At 34.6% G+C, this 25834-nt stretch overlaps 1 protein-coding gene across 7 annotated transcripts in view; it reads left to right on the forward strand.

Moving 5' to 3' along the window:
* Positions 1-200: 200 nt before the first annotated feature.
* The window catches only part of ATP11B (ATPase phospholipid transporting 11B (putative)), a 103397-nt gene continuing 77763 nt past the window's right edge, over positions 201-25834 (forward strand). For 4 of the 7 annotated variants that reach the window (XR_004136799.2, XM_031451904.2, XM_031451894.2 and 1 more), the window contains exons 1-4: positions 201-499; positions 17278-17394; positions 23492-23581; positions 25245-25325. Coding sequence is in view for 6 of the 7 variants with exons in the window: in XM_031451904.2 (XP_031307764.2) it covers positions 473-499; positions 17278-17394; positions 23492-23581; positions 25245-25325 (315 nt within the window). In the remaining variant the exon portion in view is untranslated. The remainder of the gene's footprint in view (positions 500-17277; positions 17395-23491; positions 23582-25244; positions 25326-25834) is intronic. The other 3 variants (XM_031451884.2, XM_031451908.2, XM_031451873.2) reach the window with 2 other exon arrangements.

The raw sequence follows: 25834 nt of genomic DNA on the forward strand, positions 1-25834 counted from the left end.
ATACGGGGCGATCGTGAACCCGCAGCTCTCCACGCTGGCCGCCGGTCCCGCCCACAAGGCTGAGCCCGGCTTAGAACAGCGGCGGGGTGCGCTGGGCCCCTCGGTCGGCGCAGCCCCTTTCGTCACGTCCGGGGGCGGGGCGGGGCGGGGCTCCGGGGGTGGAGCCCGGGGTCGGGGGTGGGGTTTTGGTGGTACTTCGGGTGACAACGGTCAATAATGAAGGTGGCTGCGGCGCGGCAGCAAGCTCAGCTGCGCCGGGCGGGGGCGGCGCCGGGGCCGCGCCTGTAGGACTTCGGGACCGGCGCGGCGAGATGGGGCCCCGGCGCGGGGAGTGAGGCGGCGGCGGCGGCGGCGGCTGCGAGCGAAACTTCAGTCAGAGGGTCTCTCCCTCTTCCCCCTCTGGCTCGTCGGCCTCCGCCTGCAGCCCCTCGGCCCCCGCGTCCTGCGGGACAGGGACGGCGACGGCGGGGGCATGTGGCGTTGGGTCCGGCAGCAGCTGGTAGGTACCTCCGCCCCTCACCTCCCGGGCGCGGGTGGCAGGGAAAGGCCGGCGGCGCGGAGCCGCGAGGCCCCGGCGCAGGCTCTGGGCTAGGCCGCAGCGGAGGCGCTCGCGGGAGAAGCCCCTCGCAGCCCCGGCACACGTCTCGCCTCTGGCCCGGCTCACGGAGGTCGGCGGCGGGAGGCGGCCGTTCCTGCAGCGCTTCTTGGTTACTCCCTCCTCCTAGGCGGCTGCGGCCAGAAGTGGGGTCTGGAGCCGGGTCGGCGTCCCCCCACCCCGAGGATATAGGGCGAGGGAACGGAAAGAGTTGGTCTGGGGAGAAAAAACAGGCTTGTTTTTCTTTCCTCTAACAATTTGGGACACGTTTGAGTGAAGGGGAGGGGGAGGACTAGTCTTCTGCCCCCTCTCCTCGCTGTTTTCAAGGTTGCAGTTGATTATCTAGGAGAAGGGGACCTTATCTAGTCTACCCCTCTCAATGAAACAAATTTTACTCGAGGACTGGGTTAGGGAAAGAAAGAATATTTCAACACCCCGTCTAGTTTCGCAAAAGATTAGTACGATAGTTATGAAGGACTGTTTTCCTTACTACCTTGTCCTCACCCCACCCCAAGTGAAACTTTTGGAATGCGAACCTTATACGTTTTTCCGTTCTCCTCGAGGCAGTTTGAGTGAGACCTGTTGGAACCAATGATTGACTTTTCAGTTTTACTGGAACATCTGGAGGAAAAAAGGAATCTTAGAAAAGGATGATTTAAGGCATCTAAAAAGCGCCACCTGTCTCAGAATTAATTCACAGAGAAAAATCTGTCTTGTCGGCTGGCAACTACAGCATCCAAAATACAGAACTTAAGGGAATATTGATAATTAAGACATAAATTGCTCCTGGCTGGGGAAGCCTAACCTTATCTCCATGATGAGGTCTGTTTCTGGCTGCTGCTTAATTTCTAAATCGCATTAGTAAATAAATGCTTCTACAGTTCCGTGTTCTCATTTACTAATTCAAAAGGCGGTGAAGCAGAAACGACTTTTGTGGGACTAAAGCGTTGATACCTCTTTTTCCCCGCTCTAGAACAACATTTTTATGTTGAGGCTGAAATGTTATGTTCATGCTGTTTCAGAGCCAGCCTTCTGTTAATTCATTTTGCAGTGGGCATCATTCTCAAAAAAAAAAAAAAAAAAAAACTAACACGTAAAACTAGGACTGTCTACCACTCCTTCAAACAAATGTTGGCTCTCTATTTTTAGCTAAGTGTAAATTCAGATATCCCAGATATATGCCTTGTTAGGAAACCAAGCTAATGATGTCATTATAATACCATATTGTTGCAATACTTTGGCTTTGTTGCAGTAAGCTGCAGCTTGGTAACTTGACTCTGGAAGTTAATTATTACAGGTAAATAATCTCATGATCTCATGCTTTTGATTTGCCCATCGCCATGTATGGAAGACTTAACTGATGGTGTTTTGTGTGCTAGGAAGATCATTTTAAAGTAATTCTCTTAAAGTTTGTTCTAGTAGATTAAGACACCTCTTCTTAGTGTTAGGTATTTTTGTTAACCTGAATAAAGTCCTGATTGTATAACCATTCTCATCTCCAAGACAGTCTGATAATGTTTTTTAAAATGGCTTAGAATGAACACAACTAAAAGGAAGGGCAGGAAGTTGTGTGGTTAATTTACAAGACAACTGCATTATGGGGTGGTTAACAAGTTGAGCAAGTTGCTGTGCATAAAAAATGCTATCTCTGACATTGGTTGCTCACCTCGCTGGTTTTACTTTTAAGTTATCAGATCTTTCAAGTATGTAATAAGACCTATGCCAATGTAGGACTTTGTCTCTCTGATTAAGTTTGTATAGTCACTTAAATTATACATTGAGGACAGGTGGATACACAGAGTAATGGAAGTATATTTTACCATTCCAGTCGTAAACAGCCATTCTAGTTACTACACCAGGAATTATTCAACTCAAAGTCTAGTTTAAATCACACAAACTTCCATTTGCTCAGTAGATTGAGCCTTTTAGCAATAGGTTCATTTAAAAATTTCAGATATATGGGACAAATTTGGGAAAATAAGCAGATCACAAAGACAGGTGTGTTTCTGGAGTTTTAAACACACTTTATTCATTATAAAAATCCTGATTTTCAACACCTTAAGTTGTCTAGCCAAAAGAAAAGTTTGTTGTCATTTTATTACAGAGACGACCCCTATGTTCTAGTAATTTTTCTCTAATTAAAAAAAGTTTGACTCCTTAAATCTCCACGAAGTATTTTCACTTCTTGACATAGTGAGAAAAATTAGGCCATTGTCAGAAGTTGATGTTTTCCTTTGGGGAAGTAGACTGAAAAGATTGGAATACTCTTTCCTTTTCTTTTTCTTTCTCTTATGTTCTTTCTTTCTTTTGGGTCTCACAATGCTAAAGTTATTTTACAGTAAAAATTTTTTTCTTATGATGTCTTTCTCTACAATTAGTATTATTTATAGTGTGCTTATTTCTAGCATCATATTATGTATGTTAACTCAGAGATGACAGCACCTTGATTATGATAGTGAAAATGCCATTAACTACTCGCTGTATTTTAATATTTAGATTTGTATGGTGCCCATTAACCACATTGGCAATTAAAATTCTAATTAACTAAAAAATCCATGTGATACCATATTGGATAATTCAGAGTAGAACATTTTCATTATTACAGAAAATTCAATTGCACAGTGCTAATTTAGAATTAAATGAAAGTCTTTGTCAATTCATATTTTAGTTGATATGTAATATTTCTTTACAGGGCAAGGTAATGCTATGTTTTTAAAGTACTTACTGTTTGCAGACATGAAGTGCTAAATACTGGAGACTCAAATGTAGGTCACAAGGGCCTTGTTTATCTCTGTGTGCTCAGTGTCTCACACAATACTTGACAGAGCAGGCACTAGGTACATGTTTGCTGAATAAATGAATAGGTGAGAAAAAAAGAATTAGTCCATGGTATTGCTTCTGTGTTTAAAGTGACAAAATTCAAGATTGACCAGTCCAGAAGAAAGCTAGAAAATTACTGTAATTTTACAAAAATACAACTTAATATTGTCATTCTAGGATACAGTTTCTTAAATTGTTCCATAAATATAGTCCCTTTAGATTTGAATTGGCAATGGTGGAAGGAGTCTAGTAAGATTGTCTTCTAATTCACTGAGAAAATGGGAAGCTCTTTGCCTAAACTCTCAACTTTCTACTCTCTCACCCACTTAGACTTGCCAAACTTGATTATATCTGTACTTAATTCTTCCCTTTCCTCTTGTCACAAAGGAAGGTTTGACTGTCCTTTTCTAAACCAATCCACTTGTGCTCTTTCATCCTGCTCTCCATAGTCCCCATCAATTATCTATTGTATGTTTAATCTTACTCTTTTTCTTTAAGCTGTGAACATGTTCAGGCCTCCCTACACTAATTTACTTTGTCCTGTAGCTGTGTCTAATTCTTTTCAATTTTCTAAAAAATAGCTGTATCCTGCATAACTGTGCTAATGTAGTACATTTGTAATGTGGCTAGTTCAAATTGAAATTTGCTTAAGTGTAAAGTACACATAGGATTTCAAAAACAGGATAAAAAAAGAATATAAAATACTTCAATTTTTTGTATTGGTCACATGTTGAAATAATATTTTGGATATATTGGGTAAAGTGAAATATAACTAATTTTACCTGTTTCTTTTTACCTTTTAAAAAAGTGTAGTTACTAGAAGTGTTTAAATTTCATATGTGGCTTGCATTTGTGGCTTATGCTATATTTCTGCTGTTGCTGCTATATAGCATTAAAAGTGAGCTCATGTTGGAGGAGGGTATAGCTCAAGTGGTAGAGTACATGCTTAGCATACACAAAGTCCTGGGTTCAATCCCCAGTACCTCTGAAAATAAAATAAATAAGTAAACGTAATTACCTCCCTTTCCAAAAATAAATAATATATATATATACATATATATATATATATATTTTTTTTTAAGTGAGATCATGTTTCTATACAGCACGTTATCTAAGTCTAGTTACTTTCACGTACTAGACTAGACTGTTAGTATCTTAGGGCAGGGGCCATATTTTTTTTGTCTTTATGTCTCCCTTGCACTCAAGATAGCAGTTGGCCCACTGTTAGGTATTCACCCACCAAATGTTGGTTGAATAAATAAATGAGTATCAGATTTGTTTTAGCATCAGTTTGAAAGTACCTGTGTTCTTTGCCTTTCTCTCAAGGAACGAATGAGGAATAGGAAAAGGAAGCACTGGCCTATGGTAATATTATTTTGCCGTGGCTGAGTAAATTTTAACCTCAGAAATTAATGTTTAAGATCCTAGATCTTTGAATATTTGCTTTTTTTTTCTCATGTTCATATATATGTTCTTAGATACTCAGTTTTTCATTTTTTTGGAGAAGTCAGGCATTAGTGGAATCCCACGTGTCCTAGCAGCACTGAAGTAGGGACCTTGCCCAAATCCTCCAAAGAACCTTGTGATTGCTACTCTCGTCATTAAATATCCCTTCTATCCCTGCAGTCTGTTGTCAACATAGCAGCCAGAGTGATCTTATTAAAACACAAGTTACATGATGTAATTCCTGCATTTAAAACCTTCTGAGGATTTGCCTTCTTGCCCAGAGTAAAAGCCAGAGTCTCTGCTGGCTCTGTAACCACCCACCTCCCCAAACCACTTCTCATCCCCCATCATTCTTCACTCACTTTGCTTTATCCACACAGACCTTGTGATTCATCAGAAGTGCCAGGCGTACTTCAATCTTGGAATTTTTGCCCTGCCTGTTACCTCTGCCTGTAATGTTCTCCCAGTTATCTGCTGGCCGCTTCCCTTCATCTTTTTTCAGATGTACCTTATCAATGAGGCCTTTTTGAGCCATTCAGTATAAAATTGTATCTTCCCCCACCCATACTTCCCTATCCCCCTTCCCTACTTTTTATTTCTCTTAGCACTTACCACTATTTAACATTTTCTGTACATATTTGTCTCTTTCATATCATGAAGGTGCGGATTTTTGTCTGTTTTGTTTTTATTCTCCATGTAATAAAAGCTGTTTCTCAACTCTACATCCATTTTTAGGTAACACTATTTCTTTCCCATTTATTTATTCATTCAGTCAAACATTTCTGAACATGTACACTGTGATAGCATACTGCTAGGCTCTGGAACTACCAAAATTAAGCATCCCCTGCCCTAGCCAGGGCAATATCAGACTAATGGATATTTGAATTACTGTCAGCTTTTTCTTGTTAAAAAAAAAAAAATTTTGCAGAGACCACTCTTGTTTGTTTGTTTTAATTGGAATACTTAGAAATGGAATTGCTGGGTCATTGGGTGTGCACGTTATGACTACTACTAGATATTGCCAAATTATTTTCCAAAACATGAGAGAGTTCCCCTTTCCGTACATCTTGGTCAACACTTTGTACTGTCAGACTTGAAAAAATTTACCCATCTGATGAGTGTGAAAGGTATCTCCTTTTGTTCTAGTTTGCATTTTCCTAATTGCTAGAGAGATTCTGGTGTCCTGTATTTCATTCATGTGAGTAGATTACCTGTTTTCCTGTTGGGTGGTTTGTCTTTTCCTTATTAGTATCTTCTATAGTCCAGATGCCAGTTCTTTGTTGTATATGTTGTAAATATCTTCTTCCAGTCTGTCCCTTGTATTTAAGTTTGTTGATGGTATCTTTTTTGATATTGTAAATTTGTTTGTAGGTAAATTTATTAGGTGAATGATTTCTGCTTTTTATTACTTGTTTAGAAATTCTTTTCCTCTACCAGGGTCATAAAGCTATTTTTCTAGCATTTTCTTCAAGTTGTCTTAACATTTAGTTTTACAACATTTAGATCTTTAATATACCTGGGATTTATTTTTGTATATGGAATAAAGTAGGTAATTAATTTTCTCCCATATGAGAAGTTATTTGTCCCAATGTGATTTATTGAATAAGCCATTCCCCACTAACCTGTGTTGTTTGCCTTCTCTGTCATATACCGTGTTCTGTATCTAGGTTCTCTATTCTGTTTCATTCATCTGTTGTCCAGTTGGTGCACCAATAACGCACTGTCTTACTTATAGTACTTCCCCCAGTTATCAACTGGCTGCTTCACTTTTATGTACTTTATATGTCTTGATATCTGGCTAGGCAGAACCCCCAATCCTTTTTTTCCCTTTCAGAATTGCTTTGGAGCTTTACTCTTCATATGCTATTTATAATCACTTTGTCTAATTCTGTGAAAAATCTTTCTAGGATTTTGATTTACTTTGCATTGAAATTGTTAACATTTCTATTCTATTTCTATTTTCCCCTTTGGATCATGTGGAAGCTATGCATTGTATTTGTTTTCTAGCTATGCTTATGTATTAATTATCTCTAGGTACAAATAACGTAGGGGTTTAAAAGATTTTGACTCCAGTATTCCCTCTCTCACCTTCCACATTACTGTTATAATAGTTTAGCTCTATTTTTTCTTTTACCAGCTTTGTTGAGATATAACTCATAGACCATACAATTTATTCATTAAAGTGCACAACTCAGTTTTTTCAATATATGCAGTTGTGCAGCCATCAACCACACTCCAATTTTAGAACATTTTTTTATACCCCCTAAAAGAGATTCCCTACCAATTAACTCTCATTCTCCATTACCCCAAACCACTAGCCGCCTGCCCTAATCAGTCACTAATCTACTGTCTATATAAATTTGCCTACTCTAGACACTTTGTATAAATGACATCATACAACATGTGGTATTTTGTGACTGTATTCTTTCACCTGGCATAATGTTTTTAGGGTTTGTCTGTGTTGATCTCTGTATCAGTACTTCATTCCTTTAAATTACCAAATAATGTTCCATTGTATAGATATACAACATTTTGTTTATCCATTCATTGATTAATGGACATTTAGTTTGTTTCTACCTTTAGGCTATTAGAAATAATGCTGCTTTGAACATTCATGTGTAAGTTTTTTGTGGATGTATATTTTCATTTCTCTTGGGTGAATACCTAAGGAGTAGAATTACTGGGTTATATGGTAGCGCTGTTTTTAACTTTTTGAGGAATTGCCAAACTGTTTTCCAAAGTGAATGTGCCATTTTACATTCCCACCAGTAATCTGTGAGTTCCAGTGTCTTCATATCCTTGTCAGTACTTGTTTTTGTCTTTCTAATTCTAGCCGTGGTCTTGGGTATGAATGGGTAACCTGTTGTTTTGATTTGTATTTCCCTAATGATTGATGATTTCTATATCTTTTCATGTCCCTTATCGGCCGTTTTTTTGTTTGTTTGTTGTGGGGTGTGTGTGTGTGTGTGTGTGTGTGTGTGAGAGAGAGAGAGAGAGAGAGAGAGAGAGAGAGAGTGAAATGCTTATTCAGATCTTTTTGCCCATTTTTGAGTTGTCTTTTTTTAAACTGAGTTGTAAGAGTTCTTTATATGTTCTGGGTGGAAGACCCTTATCAGATATGTGACTTGCAAATGTTTTTTCCCATAATGTGTGTTGTAGTTCTACTTCTTTTTAAACTCAAAACATTTCCTAACTTTTTAACTGTTCCATATTTTGATTTATTACTACAGGGATTTAGTGATTTCTTTTACTCACCATTGTTTCTTGCATACCACCTTTTCCCTCTATATTTACCTTTATTCTTGCTGAAATACATTGTTCAGTTATTTTTAAGCAAGGCTTCATGTTTTGTAAACTTTCTTAGCTTTCATGGCTTAAAGTGTCTTTATTTCATAATTACTATTGAATACTAATTTAGGTAGATTCAGAATTCTAGATTAACAGTTACTTTCACTCAACATACTGAAAATACTACTTATTCCATTGCTTTCTGACGTTTATTGCTGGTGTAAAATATGCTTTTAATCTAATTGTCATGATTTTGTTGATAATATCTTTCACATTGTTTTTAAGATTATCTCTTTGTCCTTGATATTTTGTTATTTTACTATGCTGTGTCCCTCATATTTTTTCATGTGAGTTTTGTTTTTCCTGCTCTACACTTGTGTGTACTTTCAATCTGAAAGCTCTCATTTCAACAGTTCAGAAAATTTTCCACTGTTTTTTTCCTTTAAATATTGCTTCTCAGCCTTTTTCTTACTTTAGAACTCTTGCTTGGTATTAACCTATGCTCTTGAACTTCTTGTTCATATTTCTCATCTGTCTTCTGTCTTTGCTGCTTTCTGTGTGAATTCCTTAGTTCTAGCTCCTAGTCACCAATTCTCTCACTTGTGTTCAATCTAGAGTTCATTCATTCTTCTGAATTTTTAATCTAATTAACTGTTTTTCTGTTTCAGAAGTTACCGTTGGACGTCTTTCATTTCTATCTGTTCTTGATGCCTATCTGCCTGATTCATCTTGTAATAGTTTGTTCTTCTTTTTCCTTCAAGATACTATTCTGTTATCTCTTTGGAGGTTTTATACGTATTTAAAGGTACATAGCTTTTTTCTTTAGCCACTCATATGTTGATCAACAGTTTTTTTTTCAACATACCTTGATACCTTTTTCCCCCATACCTTGGCTATTGTAAATAATGCTACAGTGAACATTGGGGTGCATATATCTTTCAAATTAATGTTTTTATTTTCTTTGGGTAAATACCCAGAAGTGGAATTGCTGGATCGTATGGTAGTTCTATTTTTAATTCTTTGAGGAGCCTCAGTTCTATTTTCCATAGTGGCTGCTCCAATTTACATTCCCACCATCAGTGCACAAGGGTTCCCTTTTCTCCACATCTTCACCGATACTTATTATCTCTTGTTTTTTTTTTAATTAAATATTGCCACATTTATTCAGAAGCATCAGTTCATTTTTTCCTGGAACAAAAAGTGGTGATTGAACATAACATCAAAAAGCCAAGGATAGAAATCAAATTACGTTTCTCAGAAAGATCCTCAACAATTGAAAAACTGCTCTATAAAACTGAAGAATAACTTGGGATTTAGAAAATAGAAACTGCAGAAATAGTCTGTAGATCCTAGATATGTCCCCACTGCTTATTAGCTTGTCTGTTTGAGAGCAAAGAGGAAGGACCATCTTGTCTTTTTTATAATAGCCATTCTAGCAAGTATGATATCTCATTGTGGTTTTCACTGATATTCTTTTTCTGGCTCAAAATCTCATCTGGGATAACATATTACATTTGGTTTTCCTGTGTTCTTAGGCTTCACTGGGCTGTGACAGTTTCTCAGACTTTACAGGAGAGCTAAGTCTTAGCTTGTTTTCCTTACTTTCTTTTTTGTTAATATTCTTGCTTAGAAAAATTTATAGTTGGTAACTTTGTGTTAGTTTTCCAATTAAAATTTTTTTTGCTGGTCTGTGAAATCCAGAACTGTGAGAACCAGTGCCTTTGGTTATCAGAAATCAGTGTGATGACCATATGTAATTAGAATCTCCAAGATCCTACTTATGTTTTATTTTTGCTGTAAAAGAAGTATCTATTAGTAATAAAAAAAAAAAAAGTGAATATGAAGTTTAGTGTTAATTGAATCTTATAGAGAGGAACTGCTGGTCTAATTTGTGACAGCCATCTGAGGTTCCATTAGATTTGAGTTATACAAAAAGCCGTAGGAAGGTATGAAGTCTGTAAACAGACACTGAAAAACTGAACTCAGTCACTCAGTTGATGACTGTATCAGATCATCACAAAGGTATTTCTTAAAATTATCAAAATAGAAAATGTGATAGTATATGATTTCAGCTTTCTTCATTTTTCATGTTCAAATAAAAAAAAAATTCCATTTCAAATGAGAGATCCTGTCAGTTTCCAAAGTTAATGTTTTACACCTTTTTGGCTCTTGATCATTTTCTCTTCTTCCTTAATCCTTCAATAATTTTTCCTTCCCATAACTTTTTCTTCCTCTTTACCAGATCCTTCATTTCAAACCTGAAAATAAGCTTATGGTTTGTTTACAGTAAATATTTTCACTTGATCCAGTTTTTCATTAGTTAACTGCTATTCCCACTTCCCACCCTCCTCCCCACCTCCATTCATCAATCCAATGTAGCCCTTTTTACTTTACTCAAACTGTGTTGGCAAAAGCCACCAGTGATTTCCTAATTATTACAGTTGTCTTTTTTCTTTGCAGCATATAATAATTCCTTTTTGCAACTTCTTCCTGGGTTTCTGCCACACTGCTCTTCTTGTTTTTCTTCTGCTGTAATGATCTTTTCCTCTGCTTACTCCCTTTCTTCCACAGATATCTCAAATGACAGCCCTGAGAATTCCATCTCTTAACCCTTATTCTCTTCTGTACACTTTTAGTAGGCAGTCTCCTACATACTTTTGACTTTAACCACCATCATTATGCTTGCCCAGTTTTAATCTCAAGCCCAACCCTCATTCCTAAACTCTAAACAAGCATATCCAGTTGTTTACTAGGTATCCTTTTTGAGTTTACCACATTCAAACCAGAAAATAATTCTAGTTTGATCTTAAATATATGAGAGGAAATAGGAAATTAAATGATATCTAAGGTAAATAAGACCTAAATCAACTCCAAGTGGTTAGGGACTAAGTCACATATTCCTTTTTATCATCACTGGTCCTTAGCACACAGAGAAGCCCTTAGTAAGTTCTCAGTAAATACTCTTTGATTGTTTGCTGAAATAAATTTTTTTTATTACATTTAGGAAGATACCAGAAAGCAAGAATTTTCAGTCAGTGGTACAATTTTAATAGTCATTACACAGGGTAAATGAATTGCTTATTGAAAGAACTGATAATAAGCTAAAATATTCCTTTGTGTTTTTTTATAATACATTTTCAGAATTATGTGGGTTTGACCCAGTGTTGCTAAATAATCATTTCTGTGTTTAAAGTTCAGTTTTCAAATTTTCGTAGCAATCGTTTAAGATCTGCTGAGTTCTTTTCTTTTTTTAACCTTTTTTAACATGTTTTACTTTCTTCTGAAGCATGTCTCAGGTTCCCAGAATATAAAATTAATAAGATAATTGTGTATCTTCCTTCCACCTTACTTTTTTCTACCTTTTGTTTTAGTTCTTATCTAACTTATTAAATAGGTTTCACTCATTATGTCTGTTTTCTGACTTCAATATATTTTTATGTTGTTACTGTTTAGAATTTTTTACCTAACACATAAGCCTGTTTAAATCTCTACTTGGAAATATTTGTTGTAGTTTCCTGGTTTGAATACTGGTATTCTGCTTATGGTATAAGCAGCAGCTTCCAATTTGAGAAAGTCTATTGTAGACCCAAGATAGTGATTACTTGTAATATTACTTAGATTTTGGCCATCCAAGTACATGGTTACTTTTCAGCCCTGTTGGGCCCACTGCCCTCTATTTCTAACATATTTCAAAAATGCTCTTTCCATTCTTATCCTGAAATAAAATTTAAACATATAACCTGCTACATATATAACTTGATTCTTTTAAAAATTAACATTAAAACCCTAGTTTTCATATGAATAAAAATAAATAAATATATTAAATAATATCTACTTCCATATGGAAATGCTCAATTGTAGCTGCGCTAGAGATAATGAGTATTCAGATGCTGTAATCAGTGTGAATGCATGGCTACTAAATGCAGGCTACTGGAAGTGTAGTATATTGGTGATTCAGGTACAAGTGACATTTCCATTGGTGATGTAATTTTCTGAAACAGTAAATACTTTATAAAGTTCTGACAAATTATTATCTTCATTTTACATGATAGTTCCATTCCTGAAACACTCGTAAATCTATATAAAACATTTTGTGTTTGTTTTTAAATAGGAAGTTCACATTTTTCTGAAGAGATTTTTACCAGTGTGAGTATCAGGCAGGGCATTTGAAAGTTATCTGGTTCACAGGACATTTCTTTGTTGGCAGGACTCTACAGTTGATTGAAGAATATCTGATAATCTCTGCCCTAGCCATCCACTCATCTCATAAATACCACTAGACACCACCCTCCCAAATCATTGTTTGATCCTTCCCTTAGGCTCTTTCCCCAAAAGGAGTTCTGACTTTAAGGCGAGTAATCTCTTAGCTGTAGTAGAGAAATTATATATAGATCTCTATGTACTATATAGTAAGAATAGGGAAACACAATTAAGCAACCAATCAGAAAACTGGTGAGTAAAAAAGCCTCTAGAGCAAAGTATATGGTCATTCAGAAACATTATTTCAGTGACAGTATTATTTTGGTTGATTTTTCTAAACATAAATGCTTGGTATTACATTGTACCTATCTGGTAACAAGAATAGCATTTACTTTCATTTCTATATAAGAGCAAGAGTGTTATGGATTTTGGGAAACATTGAAAATGTTTATAATTGTGGTGAGATGAAAGGATGTCTAGACTGTGGAAAGTCCCAAGCCACCTTTGCATTAAGGCAAAGTTCTTGGAAGCCCAGACTGCTCTGATAGATGGCAAAAACTACCTTAAATCCTAAAATGAAAATTATGTAACATGACACAAAAGGCTAAAATTAAATTATTGTGTTTACATCATGGGCATTTTAAGTTATTCCCTATCACCTTGCTTTGGTCTGCTAACAGTGTAAAATTATCTTGCCCTTATAATACCTTCATGTAAGTATATTTTATTTAAAGTTTATGTCCAGAAAACAGTAGTTCACAATTAAGTTTGTAGATTTCGTAAAATATATTAAATCATTCTTCCCCAGAAACGTATTTTTCCTAGGCCATTTTTCATGTGCCTGTGTACATTGGAACATGTAGCCAACAAAACTCACTTTTTGTTATATAAAACGTATGACCTAAATAAACCTCTCTTCATTTATTTTAATAATAGTGCTATTGCAGTTTTGACTCTGAAGCTTCTTTTTCCTGTTGTTTTTGCATTTTTTCATTTATTTTGTAGCTTTTCTATTATGCAGGAAATAGATTACATATAAGAATGATTAAATACACAAATTTACTTTCATCACCATGAACTCTAAAGATAATGTTTTCTTAGTTATTTTAAAGAAGTGTAACACTAATTACAGGACTATGGTTTTAGTTTCTTCTTAGCTGTTATTTATAATGCTTGTTGTTTTCATAAAATCTTTGGGATTTTAAGAATAGTACAGAAGCTGGTATATTTAGTATGAAAATATAAAATGTTATGATTCATTTCCAAATACTGCTTTTTGCCAAAGACCAACTTCTAAAAATTAGAAAGCTTTTTTCTAATTTGGTTTCCCTAGGCTTCATCAGTTTGCTGCTACAAAAGGAGTCTCTTTCAGATCAGTCCCATGTGTTGTCAGTTCTTCCCCTAAATGCCACCATGAGATTTTTTTCCACCTTAAATACTCGTCCACTTTTTTTTTTAATACCAGTGGTTTTTACATGTGTTAACAAATTCAGATGGAAGAAAAAAAGGTTTTTAATTTCATAACTTTTTTAGGGTATGAGAGTTTTTATTTTTAAATAGTTTAAGTTTGTGTGCTTCCAAAAGCCTATATAGTTGACCCTTGAAAAACACAGGTTTGAACTGTGAAGGTCCCTGTATATTTGAATTTTTTTCAGTGGTAAATACTGCAGTACTGCATGATTGTCAGTTGACTGAATCCAAGGATGCAGTAACCAGCTCTAAAATTATACTTGGGTTTTCAGCTGTGTGGAGGGTGGGCTCCCCTAACCCCCAAGTTGCTCACGGGTCAGCTGTACTGTACTTATTATTAGCAGGGATTAAATTAAAATCAGGGTGGCTAAAATGGCTTTAATCTGTCTCAGTTCCTTTGCCCAGGACAATATGAAATCAGAGAAGAAAGGAGCAGGCAAGCCATCAAGGAGTTCAGAGTGTGAATGGGTAGTCTAGGATGACAACAGAAGGTGTAATACATGCCACAGGTTTCTGAACCCTGGCCTAGTGATTAGGAAGTTCAGATTTGACAGTGCCATAGAATTGCTGAGAATGCTTGCTAGAAATCGTGTGAAACTAGTTGAACTTCACACTGACGGTATAGTTATAAAATTAATTTTGATAACAGATCTTGTTTTGATTCCTGTTAAAGAAAGTAGAGGTGCTGTTGAAACAGATTCTCTGTCATTTTTAAAATATGGAATATTGAGATAGGAAACTGATTATAAAAGTGAGACTTGAAATAAGGGGTTTTAACTTTCTTTTCGTCATGAAAATCTGATGAAAGCTATGCTCACTGTCATTAGGAAAATGCAAGTATATCCAAATTTGCATACAATTTCAGATATTCACAGTCCTGAAGTCCTGCTCTAAGTCACTTCTTTTCATTTTTTGGACAGTTTTATTTTTATTTAATTCGGGGCTTGAATTTGTTGCACAGAAGACAATGAATTGTTGCGCAGAAGATAATGAATTGAAGTTTCAGGTTTAATTTCCATAAGGGACACTTAGCTGTACTTATACTACAGTCACAAATAGAAAATTTAACCATTTTCTGTGTGAAAAAAAGTGACACACAGCTGTATGTATATGGATGCCATTGATTATGATTGGTTAAGATCATTTGAATTAATCACTGGAAAAACAACTCAAAATGCTTAAACTGGATGTTGTAACATCTTTGGGAATAAGGAAAAATGGATTATCATTATTCTTTCAGAATTATCATATTTTAAATCATGATTTCTTGGAATATGGTGATACTGAATTTAAAATTCAGTTTAATTTAAAACTGATTTCATTTTTTGGAACATTTCAGAATATCTCCTTGAAATAATTGTAGAAATCTCAGGAGTCCCAAAACTTTAGTATGTGATAGCTGGTTCATACAGTAGAGATGAATGGAGAATGATGAGCATTTGCTTCCTGGAAAGTGCATGCATTTCTGTGTAGCATATTCTAGTCATGAATGAGAGGATATAGTATATATGTATCATAATATATTTGGGGGAGGGTCTTTGTATCACTGATTCTCAGTCTCAGTTGTCTTGACGTCTTAAAGACTTATGTATTCTTTCAAACTCAAATTTACTTTCTTTTTTCTTTAATTTATCCCAGAAATTTACAGGTATCGGTACAACTTAGTGTTATGTTAAGATGGTTTCAAAGTGAATGCAGAATAAATATGTTGCATGCAGTCTACTGCTTCAGTTACCTTCACGTCCCTCTCAGTTTTATGAACTCTACAGGCAAACTTCCTGCAGATCCTCTTTGAGAAATACAGCCATAGACTACAGTAGCATTCAAACTCTGTTTGTACATTTATTTATTTATTGAGTTGGAGCGTGTTACGGTTTGCTTTCATATATAACAAATCACATAATCCTTCATGGCTTCCTGTAGTACTTAAACCCAATAAATATTTATTGATTGAATAAATGGAATATATCTTTAAAATGATTATGATATTCCAGATAGAGCAATGAGTTCCAGCTCTGATTTTGAAACCTGCTCTTTTCCCCCCATGAGTTGTTACAGGGCACAATTGTGAAATGTTTAAAAGAAAATTTATGAGGAAGATAAGCATGCATGCCACATTTAATCCTTGAAGAAACTAATTTTGAAATTAGACATATCATGGCACATTCTTATCCATAAAATGTGACCATCACTGTAAGTAGCATAAACAAATAAAATAAAACTTCACTTTTTTAATGGAGCATACAAATTCATTTAATTTGCACACCCCTATACCACCTGTTTCTAAGATCACAAAATAAATTTTTTAAAATCACAAATAAAAGCAGTTGAAAACCATGCATAGCATTGCTAATATCCTGATGTGCTAAATAAAATAACCCTCTAGGTTATATGGAAATTTCCACTATCTGTTTATGTCTGTGCTTGATAGAAATTTTACAGGGATGCTAAGCATTGGAAGGGCAGTTGCAGTACTTTCTTAGTAGATTGCTAACTTAGAGTCCTTAATATATAAAAATGGATCACTGTAGTTTATGAATACCAAGTTTAATCAATCTCTTAATAACTTAGTAGTGCTAGTAGATAGCCCTTGACCACCATGAAAAACATAAAAATCTAAGAAAATTTGATTCATTGTCTGTTAGAAGAAGTCTTGTATTTGGTGATTGCTTTCAGCCTGTCAGAGGGTCCCCAGGATCTACCAAAGGAGTCTAGAAGTTTCACTTGCCACCCTGGAAAAGAGTATAATACTGTAGGAATAAATTATCAGTATTCTTGTCACCAGGGAAAAATTTTCCACTAGAGATCGTTACTAAACATACCTTAATAAATGGTCTTCTAAATTTGAGGCTAGAATTATTACATATGTCCATATTTTAGGAAGTTGATTGATAATGTAACCAGCACAGAGAAGTGCTTGTGTGGAATGAATCTGGGTTATCCAATGCCTTGTTAAGTCCTTTGGGAACAAACCTCTTTGAAACCGAGTTGATTTGGGTGTAAAAGAAATGAAGTGTAAACCTTTCATCTAATGTGGTAGGTCCTGACTAGGCCTTTGCTACACAGGACTTCCACATCACTGAATAGGAATCTATCCTAAGAAAAAAAACAAAGAACCCCAGGAATGAAAGGGAAGGAAAGAAGCCTTGTCTTCAAATGCTTCTGTAGGTCTTCTATATGATTATTCTTTTCTTGTGAAAATATTCTGACAGAATATGGACTGTTTTTCATTACCAGATGTTATTACCTGGTTAGTTTATACCTGAAGATAATGTTTATTTGTTTACTTGTGAAAAAAAAATATGACTCAACTCTCCTAATAATTAAATAGATTGAGCCTATATGCAGTTTAGGGTCAGTAATGGTACATATAATATGATCAATTAAATAGAACCATTAGTAAAGAAATCATAGCAGCTAACCTTGTTGACCATTATTTTTCTTTTGCTTGACCTTAGGGTTTTGACCCACCTCATCAGAGTGACACAAGAACTATTTATATAGCCAATAGGTTTCCTCAAAATGGCCTTTACACACCTCAGAAATTTATAGATAACCGGATCATTTCATCTAAGGTAAGAATTAACACTTTCATAATTAAAACTGTGGTTGTGTACTGTTTTGTTTCAAAAAAAAGTGATTTGTTTATGTATTCTAGTATACATTTATATCCTTAAAAATTCCAGGAAATGGTGATTGGTAGATTTATCTTAACCAAAATTATGAACTGTAAACTAAAAGGAGTTGCTAGTTGCTAATATCAGGTAGCCAACATGCCAAAAATTATCCTTAGTCGCAATTAAACCGAGGAACTAATATTTATATCATGTGCTAGGCACTGTATTTGGTGCTTTCCATATTATTTAACCCTTACAACAACTTTAAGATAGCTTTCACAAAATTGTTGTTATACTCATTTTACATCCGTTTCTTCAGTTAAAGTGCTGGAAAATAATTTACCCTAGGGATGAGATAAGAATTTAAACTCAATTCTGTGTGACTTTAAAGCCTGACTTCCTCCAATTTTATGACTCTTGTGTAAACATTTTATAGTACAAAAGTACTGCTTCACTCTTATATATTCTTCCTTGTTTCATTTTTTTTCCCATGACATTTTTAAGGTGTTTAAAGTTTAACTTGAAACTGAATATTATAGAGTAATGCTATCTTATAGACTCTTCCCTCATGATTGAAATGTTATCCGTGCTATTATCGATGCTAATATGATAGTCATTAGCCACATGGGGCTATTTGTCTTGAAATGTGGTAATGTAATTGAGGAACTTAATTTTTAATTTAATTTTAATATACGTAAAATTAAGTGTTAATAGCTACATGCAACTAGTGGCTACTGTATTGGAAAGGTCAATTATAGAGAATGTGAGTCAGAGACTGAGGGTCAAGTTCTCCTTTGAGCATACCTGTTGCATAATAGGCCATCTTAAGAAGCATCTTTGTCTTGCTCTTTCCCTCCCTTCCAGGGCAACTAAAATTTTCTGTCTAATCCTGATCTCATTTTTCTGAAAGATACTGTCTTAGGCCAGTGGTTCCTTTGTCCTGTTCCTTTTTTACAACTTTCACGTTATTTATTTTTGCAACACACCTATTAGTGACATCTCATTTTGGACAGTGGTTCTCAAGTAGAAGGCAGGAAGGGGAAATACCAAAATCTAGGGTAATAGAGAGTTCTAGATTGATAACACAGTTCTTAGTAAATGATGCAAGAAATGTCCATAAGAATTTTAAGTGTTTTATTTTAAACTTTGGTATATGTATATACAATAAAATTCACTAGTTTTAAGTATATAATTTGATAAGTTTTCACAAATGTATAACATCATGTAACCGCTACCACAATCAAGATATTGAATATATTTGTCACTCCAGAAAGCTAGTAGCCAGTCCCCCTCTTCCTCACCTCTAGCACTAGCAACTGATCTGCAGAAGGTAAACTTTGAATTCATTTTTCTTGGCCATTGTTACATAATTAAAAGCATTTTAAAACAATCATTTACTATTTTTCTTAGAAGTATTTTCATGTGTTTTAATATTTACTTAAATGCCACCTCTCTGGCAGGATAAGCACAGAATTTGGACTCATTCAATCTGTTAATTTGTTTATATTTCAGAAAACCTGAAAACAACAATTCGTAACATTTGTAAACTAACTTTCATGAGAAATTGTTATGTACCATCTGAGTTTTTCCATTGTATTTTTGAGCTAGCCAAAGAAATCCTGCAACCAGTTGCCATTTTGTCAGTTTATACAGTTGCTCTTTTCAAGATTCTGGAAGACGAAATATATTGTCACTATTGTAATTTAAATAGATTGATGTAAACACTGAACATAGCCAACTTAATTCTTATGAAGTTTTACCCATTTGATCTGGTGACTGAGGAAGTTGCATGGAAATACTATGACCCCTGTAGGGACAACTGTCTTTTTACTGTAGTTAAGATCAGCTAGTAATGATTTGACCCAGAATTAACATCTAATATGTGCATATTGAGCAGTGACTTGTTTTGGTTCTAAGAAGTGTCTACTTCTCTTCTCTATAGAGCCCTGAACATAGTTCCCAACCCCAGATTCTAGAGCACTGGTGCTGTGACCACCACAGGGAGTTATGTTTCAGGAATGCCAGGTTAGAAATGAAAATGTTGTTTCACCTAAGAAAGGCAGGATCTTAGATTCTGTACTCTACTCTTTTTATACCCTTAGGACAGATAGGCTTTTGTGGGCTCTTCTGGAACCTAACCCTATTTATAAAATTATTCATATGGAAAAGGATGTTTCATGTATCAAATAACTAATTAAGAAACAAATTTCTGACATAAAATTAGAACCATCTTATGTTGCACCAGGTAAAACTAAGTAAACTATCTCTTTAAAAATCTTGAATTGGTCAATAACCAGTAAGGCTGCATTCATTGCCTGACATGAGAAGAGTTATCTGAAAAAAAAATTTATTTCCAATCGTATTTATTAATTTATCTATCTATCCTGCTACAGTTTTGATTCCTGTGTGCCAAGTACTAGTGTAAGTACTAGAGGTAGAGCAGCAAATAAAGCAATGTCCCTAGCCTCAGGGATCTTACTTTACCCCATTTACATTCTCCCAGTAGAATGTAACAGTGCTATAAAGTTTCCCTGTTTCATAAAGTTGTGTTGTGAGTAGTGAAAGGCACAAGGAAAATTTGTACTGAATTACCTTGCCCACATAATATAGCATTACAGGCTTATAAACTGATTAATAATATAACAGATATGTGTATAGCAATTAGCATAAGCCAGATTCTGCCCCAAGTTCTTCATAAGTATATTAGCATATTTAATAATCCTATACAGTGTAATTATTATTGTCCTCATTTTGTAGAGGCACAGAGTGGGGTACAGAAAGATTAGGTCCAAGGACATTCAGTGACCTTGGATTAAGGATTTAGAGCAAAGCAGTTTAACCCCTTACCATCTTTGTTTGTGAGCATGATATTCTAATGTCTTACTTTGAAAATTGACATTGTGACAGATTTTTGTGTCCTTTATGAGATTTTCTTGGTGGTTATACCAGTGATCACTTATCTAAAGGCTTTTTAATGAATGAGTCTTTAAATTCTGTAGTGCTTTATAATTTTCAAAAGTTTCACACAGATGATTTCATATAATCCCATAATAACTCCTTTTTTAGTTGATTTATAGTGTTTCAGGTGTACAGCAAAGTGAGTCAGTTATATACTAAACATATATATGTGTGTGTGTATATTCTTTCTCAATCTCTTTTCCATTATAGTTGATTTTTTATGATGATTTATAGTTGATTTACAGTGTTTCAGGTGTACAGCAAAGTGAGTCAATTATATACACACATATATATGTGTGTATATATTCTTTTTCAGACTCTTTTCCATTATAGGTTATTACAAGATATTGAATATAGTTCTTGTGCTATACAGTAGGTCCTTGTTTAATAATCCTTTATTTCCCTCCTACTCTTATGTTTCCCTGCCCTCCTTCCCTCTCCTCACTGGTAACCACTAGTTTGTTCTCTATATCTGTGAGTCTGCTTCTTTTTGTTAAATTCACTAGTTGTATTTTTTAGATCCCACAGTGATATCATATATTGTTTGTCTTTCTCTCTCTGACTTATTTCACTTAGCATAAGGCCCTCCAAGTCCATCCATGTTGCTGCAAATGGCAAAATTTCATTATTTTTATGGCTGAGTAATACTCCAGTGTGTGTGTGTGTTTGTGTGTGTGTGTGTGTGTGTGTGTGTGTGTGTGTATTTATCTCACATCTTTTTATCCAGTCATCTGTTGATGGACACTTAGGTTGTTTTCCTACCTTGGCAAAATGTATCTTTTCAAATTAGTGGGGGGTTTTGTTTTTGTTACTGTTTTGTATATATATCCAGGAGTCAAATTGCTGGGTCATAGGGTAGCTTTATTTTTAGTTTTTTTGAGAAACTTCTGTATTGTTTTCCACAGTGGCTGCACGAATTTACATTCCACCAGCAGTATGGGAGGATTCCCTTTTCTCCACATCCTCACCAACATTTGTTATTTGTGTTCTTTTTGGTGATAGCCAGGTATGAGATCAGGGTGATGCTGCCCTCATAGAAGTAGTTCTCAAGTTCCTTACACTGCAGTTTTTTGGAATAGTTTTAGAAGGATAGGTATTAACTCTTCATTCAGTGTTTGGTAGAATTCACCTGTGAAGCTATCTGGTCCTTGGACTTTCGTTTTGGGGGAGTTTTTAAATTACTGATTTAATTTCATTAGTGATAATTGTTATGTTCGTATTTTCTATTTCTTCCTGGTTCAGTCTTGGGAGATTGTACCTTTCTAAGAATTTGTCCATTTCTTTTAGGTTGTCCATTTTATTGGCATGTAGTTGTTCGTAGTTTTCTGTTAATGATCCTTTGTATTTCTGTGGTGTCAGTTGTAACTTCTTTTTCAGTTCTGATTTTATTGATATGGGCCTTTTTTTCTTGAAGGTTTGGCTAAAAGTTTATCCAACTTTGTCTGTCTTTCCAAAGAACCAGCTTTTAGTTTCATTGATCTTCTCTATTGTTTATTTAGTCTCTACTTCATTTATTTTTGCTCTGGTATTTATGATTTCTTTCCTTATACCAGGGGTTTTGTGTGTTCTTTCTCTAGTTCCTTTAGGTGTAAGATTAGGTTGTTTCAAGATTTTTCTGAAATAAATCCAATTTGAAGAAAATGGCAATACGAACATACATATTGATAATTACTTTAAATGTAAATGGACTACATGCCCCAACTAAAAGACATGGAGTGGCTGAATGGATACATAAACAAGGCCTATATATAGGCTGCCTACAAGAGACTTACTTCAGATCTAGAGACACAGACTTAAAGTGAGGGGATGGGAAAAGGTATGCCATGCAGTGGAAATCAGAAGAAAGCCAGAGTAGCAGTACTTGTATCAGACAAAATATACTTTTAAATAAAGACTGTTACAAAAGACAAAGAAGCATACTACATGATGATTAAGGGGTCAATCCAAGAAGATGTAACAATTATAAATATATATTATGCACCCAACATAGGAGCACCTAAATATATAAGGCAAATATTAATGGACATAAAGAGAGAAATCAACAGTAACACAACAATAGTAGGGACTTTAATACCTGACTTACATCAATGAACAGATCATCCAGACAGAAAATCAATAAGGAAACACTGGCCTTAAATGACACATTAGACCTGATGGACTTAATTCGTGAGTATAGATCATTTCATCCAAAAGCAGCAGAATACACGTTCTTTTCAAGTGCATATGGAACATTCTCCAGGATAGGACAAATGCTAGGCCACAAAACAAGCCTCAGGAAATTTAAGAAAATTGAAGTCATATCAGGCATCTTTTCTGACCACAACTCAATGAGACTGGAAAGCAACTACAAGAAAAAAACAACATGAAACACAAATACATGGGGGCTAAACAGCATGCTACTAAGCAACCAGTGAATCATGTAGAAATCAAAGAGGAATTCAAAAAAATACCTAGAAACAAATGAAAATGAAGATCCAAAACCTATGGAATACAACAAAAGCAGTTCTAAGAGGGAAATTTATAGTGATACAAGCTTACCTCAGGAAACAAAAATCTCAAACTAAAGTATTTTTAAATCTTTTTTCACATTTTAGGTTATTTTTCTGCAGCCTATGCTTAATGAGAAATAATTGAATAATTATACCATTTCCTCTGTTTCTGACACTGAGCTAAATAAAACGTGAAATAAATTGAATTGAATCTAGTGTTAGCATTTCTATCAGCTCTTATTCATCTTTAACATTAGATTTAGTTTTGTGTAAACAAAATCCAAAATAAATTATTAAAATATTATTTTAGATCTGCCATTTCCAACTTACAAAAAATTAAGGACTTAATAGCAAAATTAATAGATTCTGGTTTATCTCATTTTTAAAAATTATACTAAAATTACCAATAAATACTAAAAGAAAGATAAAAAGTTGAATAAAAGTCCTGAAACTCTAAAAACCAGATAGTTTTATAGCATCAAGAGTTACATGAATTTAGCTAAGGGCTTAGTTAATCTGATATTACTTTTCTTATTACATGTATGTAGTATATATTATTTTGAAATATTAATTCATTCATCTCTCCCCTCTCCTTTATTTTTTTTTAGTATACTGTGTGGAATTTTGTTCCAAAAAATTTATTTGAACAATTCAGAAGAGTGGCAAACTTTTATTTTCTTATTATATTTTTGGTTCAGGTAAGCTTTATCGCTTCATAAATTTTTAAGTTTATAGATATGATTTCTAAGAATATATCTTTAGAGAAAAGTTGCATTGTGTTTTAAATCATTTGACTTTGGGGCCTTTTATTTTTTTCTGCAGAGCTTACTCATTGTATTCAGTGAGTACAATGATTTAAACCACATGTAGATGTCTAAAAAATAGCCTATGAATTTTAAGATTAATTGTATTTTGTTTTATCACTGATGTGCTGTGGTGCTGACAATTATAATCAAACCCAAGAAAATAACATCATTCTTTTAGATGCTCTGCCTCAGAAAATAAACATTTGTCTTCTAACATACAGCACTTGTTTTTGGCCTCATCTTTGTACAAAGTAAATTTTTCTTTAGCTTTTCTTTTTTTTAATTTAAATTTTACTTTTATTAAAACAATTTTTTAATTATAATTTTTAAGAATCACTATGTAGATTTTTATCCACGAGGTTATTTTCTTAACTTAAATCTGTGTTTATATAAGCTGTTTGACAGTTTCTTAATTTTCACATTGTACTTTTTTTTTCTAATATCAAGATATCAAGAGAACAGCTTACAAAACTTGAGTATAAAGTCAAGATTCAAAATTAGTAATTGTCATTTTCTTTTGAAGAGGTTATTCTTTTCTGATCGTGTTCTTTTCTGATCATTCTTTCTGATCATATTCTTTTCTGATCAGCAGTCTCTTTCAATGTGGCATTGAATTTTTTTTTGTATAAACTTTGAACCGTTCTCTCTATAGAACCTGGGCTTTCAAAAGGAAAAAAAAAACTTGTCAAGTAATCACTTTAAAACTCAGGAAATTTTTTTATATTGCTTTCTTTCATGAACAGAAAAAGAACTTCTGATTTTTTTTTTTTTAATCAACATCAGCTTGGGTTTGGTCAGAAAAATAAGAAATTTATACTAACCACATTGATATAATGCATGAATTTGTGAAATTACTAGCCAGGATCAGGAATTCACCTTGTCTGTGGAATAGAACAAATTTAATTAGCCTATCCAGAGTAAAGGAACATTAATAAATCATTAGACCCACATCCCAAGTAACCAAACATAATTACTGCAAGTATTTTCTTTAATTCTCCAGCAATATATTGAAATCTAAATCTAATCTAAATCAGTTGTATGATTTAGATTGTATTTATAGCATCATTTTACAAGCTGTAGCCCTCTGGGTCTGCTAGTTGTAACAAAATCACTTGTAGAGAAAACCCTTTCTCTAGTCCCATTTCTTGTTCTCTCCCTAAGTGGTGAGTTTATTCTGGATCCCAGGGTAAAAATTGACTTTTCAGCATTTCTCAGGATGGGCAAAGAATGTTAAATGAGATTTTGAGCAACTGTAACTCTACTTCAAGGCAAATATTGAGGAAGATCTTAAGTACTGTGTGTGCTAAGAAAGCTGAGTGACTGAGTCCATCCTAGCAGTATTTGTGGGGATGCAATAGATTTAGATATTTTACTAACCCCATATAATAGCCAACCAAGTGAGCTTGTGAAAAACTATGAACTTTTTCACTCTGGACCATGATCCATATTTTGTATGATGTTCTCTGAATTCCCAATAAATATGAGATTTTAGATGTTAATAGTGTGATATGTACAATATAAAATATAATATTCTGCATTCTTTTTTAAAATCCAGCTTATGATTGATACACCTACCAGTCCAATTACCAGTGGACTTCCATTGTTCTTTGTGATAACAGTTACTGCCATAAAGCAGGTATGAATTACTTTCTATTGTTTTTTTTCTTCCCCAAGTTATTCAGAAGTTGCTTAGTATTTGCACTCCAAAGTAAAATTAATTGTTGTGAAAATAATTTTCATAAGAAAGAAGTAAATTAGTTTGATTTTGCATACAGTAAAATTAAACTGCGTTAAGCCACCCTGTTATACTTTAGGTACCTGGTGACTCATGGGATGATTACAGTTGTTAAAATATGCTGTTCCTTTGACACACCTAGGAAGCATCCAAAAGCAAACATTTCATAGGTACAAACCAATTCATATATGAAACAGGTTAATTATAATAATGATCTTTGTAGAATTTGGCAGTATTTCAAGGAAATATAATTCAAAGGGGATATATTTATAGGAAGTGAAGCTTGTGCTTCTGGTGTGAACATTTCTGAAGAAAAATTGTGTAGTGCTTTCCTACTTTTTACACCTTCTCTGGTGATGTTGATTTTTATGTAAAGTAGTGTCCTAGGGGAAATAGCTCTAACCGACTTT

This window comes from Camelus dromedarius, chromosome 2 (genome assembly GCF_036321535.1).
Source record: "Camelus dromedarius isolate mCamDro1 chromosome 2, mCamDro1.pat, whole genome shotgun sequence".
NCBI classification, from domain to species: Eukaryota; Metazoa; Chordata; class Mammalia; order Artiodactyla; family Camelidae; genus Camelus; species Camelus dromedarius.